This window comes from Colobus angolensis, unplaced genomic scaffold (assembly GCF_000951035.1).
Source record: "Colobus angolensis palliatus isolate OR3802 unplaced genomic scaffold, Cang.pa_1.0 Scaffold17, whole genome shotgun sequence".
Lineage (NCBI taxonomy): Eukaryota > Metazoa > Chordata > Mammalia > Primates > Cercopithecidae > Colobus > Colobus angolensis.
In genome coordinates, this window is record NW_012114821.1 from 2,456,072 (window position 1) to 2,462,421 (window position 6,350).

The window sequence follows — 6,350 nt, forward strand, 5'->3', positions numbered from 1 at the left end:
GTCCTTGCCTTAAGCGATGACACTATCTTGTGAAAGTCCTTTTCCTGGCTCATCCTGGCTCAAAAAGCTCCCCCACTGAGCACCTTGTGACCCCCCACTCCTGCCCGCCAGAGAACAAACCCCCTTTGACTGTAATTTTCCTTTACCTACCCAAATCCTATAAAACGGCCCCACCCTTATCTCCCTTCGCTGACTCTCTTTTCAGACTCAGCCCGCCTGCACCCAGGTGATCAAAAAGCTTTATTGCTCACACAAAGCCTGTTTGGTGGTCTCTGCACACCGACGCGCATGACGGGGGACAGAGGGCCAGGATGGGAGCCCTCCTCCGGGAAGGTACCAGACAGGGCTCACTGAGTCCTCTTCCTTCTCCAGGGCACCCAGGGGATGGCACTTCATCCCCCAGGGCAGCCTGGGCCTGACCACTCTATCAGCCCTCTCCACACACACAGCCACCATGTGGCAATGGGAGCCAGGCTCCAGGCCACTCCTGAGGGGTCCACAGCCTTGCAGATGGGCATTGGGAGCGCCCAGAATGAGGGGACAGGCCAGGCACAGGCCCACCCCCACTGCAGGGAAGAGCAGCACACAGATATGCTCAGAGATATAGAGCCCAGACCTTCCCTGCAGATGGGCCAGGACCCCCATGGCAAGTCCCAGCAGAGCTGGGCCTGGATTCTTCCCTGGACGACTCCCCTCCCTCCCTAACTAGTTTCAACCATGTGACCAACGCTCGCTCCAGCCCAGCTCTTCCCCTTTGGTCACTTCACCGCAGGCCAGCCTCTCAACATGCAAGACCCCACCCTGGCTCAGCCTGCCCAAACTGCACCCGCAGTCTTTCCACGTCACCAACAGGGTCTCTGCTGTTCTGGGTCCCAGCCTTCCCTCCCACAGGGACCTCACCAACCAACCCATGCCTGACTTTATCACGTCCTCTTTCCCGGAAAAGCAAGCCTGGCTCCCCATCTCCTCGGCCTCCGCGCCCGGCTCTCAGCCTTGGTGGCCTTCCCCTCTGGACTCTAGATGCATGAAAGCCATACAGAGCCCAGCACCTGGGGGCAAAGAGAGATCTAGGCCCTTCAGGGGGTTCCCAATTGTAAACCAAAAATAACATCCGAAGGTACCCCCAACCATCTGAATGAACTTCTTCCAATAGGCCAGGGCCCTCCGCATTTAACCTGAAAGACTAGCCGAGGCCGAGGCCATAAAGAGGGTGTGAGACAGGCCTCATGATGCCCTCCAGCATTAACAACACAGACCTTAAGTCTATCGAGAAACTTTTACAATCTAATCCCTCTGAAGCCTGCAGCCTGGAGGCTTCATCTGCATAATAAAACCTAGGTTGTCACAACCCTTATCTTAATCCAGACATGCCTTTCTACTGATAACAGCTCTTTCAACCAAGTGCCAATCAGAAAACTTTTAAATCTACCTATGACCCGGTGGATTTATAATCTATCCCCCTTCCAGATGGCATCAATGTGAAGCCTTCATATAGTGATTGACGTACTGTGCCTCCTGGAAATGTATAAAAGCAAGCTGTGCCCCAAACCCCTTGGGCATGTGTCCACGTGTCGTCAGGACTGGTGTGTCCTTATCCTTGGCAAAATAAACTTTCTAAATTGACTGAGACTCATCTTGGATACTTTTTGGTTCACATGACTCAACAGAAACAGAAGACCAGGGAGCTGTGCCCTGTGGCCTGCTGTGCAGCTTTGTGCAGTGCCATCGCTCCTCTGAGCCTCAGTTTCCCCACCCCTGACATGACCTCTCAGTGTCAGAGGCGTTGGAACCAGTGACTCCATTTTGAGCGAGGGTTGGGAAATGAAGCTGGGGCCTGCTGGGCTGCATCCTCAGAAAGTGAGACACTCCAAGCCTCTAGATGTCCACAGTTGTAAAAAGTAAAGTAGACTTTCCAAAGACTTTCCTCCTGATGTAATTAGGAATAAATAGTAACCTCTCTTAAAAGCAAAACTTATTCAAAGACCTGTACTAACATTCTTAAATATCTGCTAGCCGTGATAAAGAAAGCAATGTACTTTATGTTCTTAGCTCCCACATTTTAGCCTAAATATTTGCCCTGGCATGCTTATACTGGTCCAAGCAAGCACTGGGTCACAGCCTGTTCCTCTTCCTTATTTGAAGGTGTTTTTACCTTTCTCGGCATCCCAAAAATTACTTCCTTCCTTTGCTCTCCTCTGCCTTTGCCTCTTTTACACAGTTCTAAGTTGTTAGTCAGTCGGGACAAATACAGAGTGTGAGGTCCCGCTCCAGCCAATGGAAACTGGACACAGCCGCAGGGTGGGTGCGTCAGGTTATAAATGACCCTGTCTCCTTTGTTCGGTGTACTCTCCTGGCAAAGCTGCTGGAGAGTGTACCCTTTCTGCAGGAAGTAAAAATGGCCTTGCTGAGTAAATTAAATTTATGTTCAAGTGCTATTTCTGTATGGCACCGGGGAACAAGCATTTCAGACGATTTGGCAGCAATCCGTACGGGACATGGGATGATGACGAGAGAGAGAGAGACAGAGAGAGAAAGAGAAATTAAAATATAGAGGGAAAGAGTAAGTAAGAGAGAAACTGGAAGAGACAGAAATCAAAGGAAGACCCAGAGGGTGAAACTAGGAAAAATAAATAGTGTACAAGGAAGGCATAAAGTTCAGACGTGTTGAAGATTGTGAAAGTCTTAAGAAAAGAAGAAAAGCTATAAAAGGGAATTTATGCAAGAAATAGTGTATCATTTAAAAGTAATTAGGTCTCCTGAATGTAAAATTATTTTTTAAAAAAAAGGTTTATATACAAGGTATGTAAGAAAAATAAAATATACTTTTAATAACAGGCCTATAAGGAGGCATAAGAATATGGATTTTTACCTACATTAAAAGGTTAAAAAATATATTTTGTTTTAAAGGTTTAAGCAAGTTTTAAAGTGTTAACTGTAAAGGAAATTCTGTATGTAAACATATTGGCTAAAGTTAAAGGGGTATCATGCAGTTTTTCTGTGAACTGGTCATTAAAAGCACAATAGATTTTTCTTAAAGCACTAACCCGCTCTTTAACAAAAATTATAAAAGCTTAAAAAGAGTCTATAGAAATCTTACCTTATAGTCAGACATTAAAATTGAATAAATAATGTCTACAAGATTTTATTAAGTTTAACATTAATAGCACATTAATATAAAGGTAAGATTTAACTTATCTGGTATAAAATCACACAAAAAGCACTGTCAAATATAAAATGGTGCTTAGCTTTCTTAAGGCCCAAAGGCGGCCGGATAAGTCACAAGGCCCCTCATGTCCAAGGCCACAGTGCACAGGGGCAGTGAAGGCCCCAAGAAGGCCAAGACCTTAAGAGGAAGCAGGGCCGCAGCGTCCCCTGGGCTGTGCTGAGCAGGAGGCATTACCGTGGGGCCTCAAGCCCCGGATATGCAGCAAAAGTTATATACTTAATTTATCTTCCACTTTCCCTTCCCTCGGAACTCAAAGTCTTTTAGCACAGCTACCGCCCCTAGAATTTCCAGTACACCAGCACCAGCCTGAAAACCAAGTCCTCATCAAAAGACAAAGAAAACACTTGAGCCAGCCTGGGAAGAACGCTATTTTATGCTGTTAACCACTGAGACAGGCATCCGCAGAGCCAAGAAAAAATGGTCCCACCATTTTTCTCGAAAGATGTTTCAAGAAAACATCTTTCTCTGAAAATCATGGGTTACTGTACTAGGATCAAGCCCTACTAAGTTAAAGAAAGCTTCATTTTCACATACCTTCTATATTGCTTCCTTTCCTTATTTTGTTACTAGCTCCTTTGTTATTACTGTAACTAACTCACCTCAGACCACTGCCTTTAATGCTTGCTTTGTCATACCTTGGGAAAATGTAGAAGATCAACAGCAGCTAGCCTTTTCACAGATACTTATGTCCCAGCCCTCTGGCAGTTACCCTAGCACTCACTGTTGCAATGACCTGCAGCCAAGATGCTGATTTTCTGCTCCTACCACCTGGCAACCTTACAGTAAATGCGACTACTACATCCTTTACACTACTCAGGAACAAAGCTGGACTTCCATAAAAAAGGTCTGTGCAGTTCTAAAATCCCTCATGTATTTCACTGAAAGGACTACCCCTTCTAACTGTCAGCCTTATGAATGTAACCCTGTCCTTCTCTCTATCACCACCTTCACCTTAACTAACTCTAGGCCTGCCCTTAGTCACTTCTGTGGTATGGGGATTGACACAAATAGAAAAGACCCCCTAAGTATTTTTAAAACACGCATTATTCCCCCATCTCTCCCTTCTTCAGTAGCCTCAGTTCTAGATCTCACACTAGTTGTTTCTACATCTAATAATAAAACTAGGGTGTCTATTGTAAAAATAAGAGATCTAAGACAGACCTTAGCCATCAAAACAGAGTATCAAGATGCGAATGCCTGGCTGAAATGCATTCAATATTCCGTTCGCACTTTAAATAAAAGCGATTGTTACGCATCAGGTTATAAACGACCCTGTCTCCTTTGTTCGGTGTACTCTCCTGGCAAAGCTGCTGGCCAGTGTACCCTTTCTGCAGGAAGTAAAAATGGCCTTGCTGAGTAAATTAAATTTATGTTTAAGTGCTATTTCTTTACGGCACCGGGGAACAAGCATTTCAAACACAGTTAAGGGAACAAATTAATAATGTTTACTAAACAGACCCAGACTTGGAAGTGTCCAGATACCCCCGATATCTGGAGAACAAAGGCATTGCTAATTTTGAAACTCCGTCTCTACTAAACATACAAAAAAGTAGCCGAGTGTGGTGGCGGCGCCTGTAGTCCCAGCTAGTGGGGAGGCTGAGGCAGGAGAATGGCATGAACCCGGGAGGTGGAGCTTGCAGTGAGCCGAGATCGCGCCACTGCACTCCAGCCTGGGCGACAGAGCGAGACTCCATCTCAAAAAAAAAAAAAATTGTCATTAAGAAAATTAATCCTTTATCACAAACCCTTGTAGCAGAACACACCTCCCCCTATATACAAGCATTGCACCCAGCGTGGACGCGTTCCTCCTGTTACACGAACATCCTACTCAGTCTTTGGAGCAGCTATTCTTTCATCACTTTACTTTCTTAATAAACTTGCTTTCACTTTGCACTGCAGACTCGCCCTGAATTTCTTCTTACACAAGATCCAAGAACCCTCTCTTGAGGTCCAGATCTGAATCCCTTTCCTGTAACCGAGACACGACCCTCCTCTGCTCGGGAGGCACCTGTCCGAGACCGGAGACCGCAGTGCCCTAAGGGCACACCAGGGGTGGGTAAGCCCTGGCTTCCTGCATGGACGCTCCAGGCAACTTTTCAGGCATCTGCTCTGGCCACATCGGCCTGGTGGCGGTTCCCAGGGCCCCAGTTGTCATGCTGCTGGGGAGGTTCCGCCCTGCTGGAAGGAGCGAGTCCTGGGGAGATGCATGGCCCTCCTCTCTCCAACTGCAGAGAGGCCAAAATGCTTGCAGCTCCTCGGCTCGGTACTTCAACCCCAAACCCAGCTGACCAGGACCCAGGCCTTCAGCTCTAAGCTGTGCGAAAGGGGGGTTCAGGTCCTTGGGAACTCCTAGGAACCTCTTCTAACTGATCACCCCTCCAGCCTATATTCAGGACCAAGAACCAGAGAGAGAGGTCAGCACTCTAGCCACAGAACAGAACCCCAGGCGAGAGGGGAGGAGTGAACATGAAAGCGTGAGGCGCCAGGTTAAGAAATGGCAGGAGGGAAGCACGCTAAGCCAAACTATGGAGTTGATTCCGGGACCCTAGGAACCCCCATGAACAAAGGCATCAGTGAGGAATGCCCGGTAGAGAGGGAGGGGCGGGAGCGGCAGGAGGCAGGACTCCAGCAGTCCTCGAAAGACGTGCAGGCAGCTGGCCTTCCCTAGGGGAGGTGGCCGGGGACTAGGAGAAGCCCCTGGAGGTCCCGCAAAGGCCGTGCTCCAGGGCCAGGGGCGGGGGCCGCTCACCCTGCGCTGGCACAGGTGTTGCACGACACGCTCGGGTGAAGTGCCCAGCAGGTGCTGCCGGAAGCGCAGCAGCGCGCACACGAAGCCGTCCCGCAGGCTGACAAAGCGCGCCTCCAGGTAGAACGCGCGGTCGTCCCAGCCCAGCAGGCGGGTGCGCACCTCGAAGGGCTCCAGCAGGCGCAGCGAGCGGCGGTGGCGCGCACACGAGGCCGCCAGCACTGAGTGCGCCCGCAACTCCCTCAGCGCCCCGAGCACCCCGCAGCGGGTCAGGTGCGCGGTGCGCGCAAAGTCGGCCTCGCGCAGGTAGCGCGCGTTGTTCATGTGCAGCAGCAGGTCCAAGTCCGATGGCAGCACGCGGCCCGGGAAGCGCTGCTC

General features: G+C 49.1%; 1 protein-coding gene across 1 annotated transcript in view; it reads right to left on the reverse strand.

Moving 5' to 3' along the window:
* Positions 1-6,350, reverse strand: part of THEM6 (thioesterase superfamily member 6) — an 18,717-nt gene that overhangs the window by 2,301 nt on the left and 10,066 nt on the right. Inside the window, exon 2 of the mRNA XM_011938224.1 lies at positions 5,976-6,344. Coding sequence (XP_011793614.1) covers positions 5,976-6,344 — 369 coding nt within the window. The remainder of the gene's footprint in view (positions 1-5,975; positions 6,345-6,350) is intronic.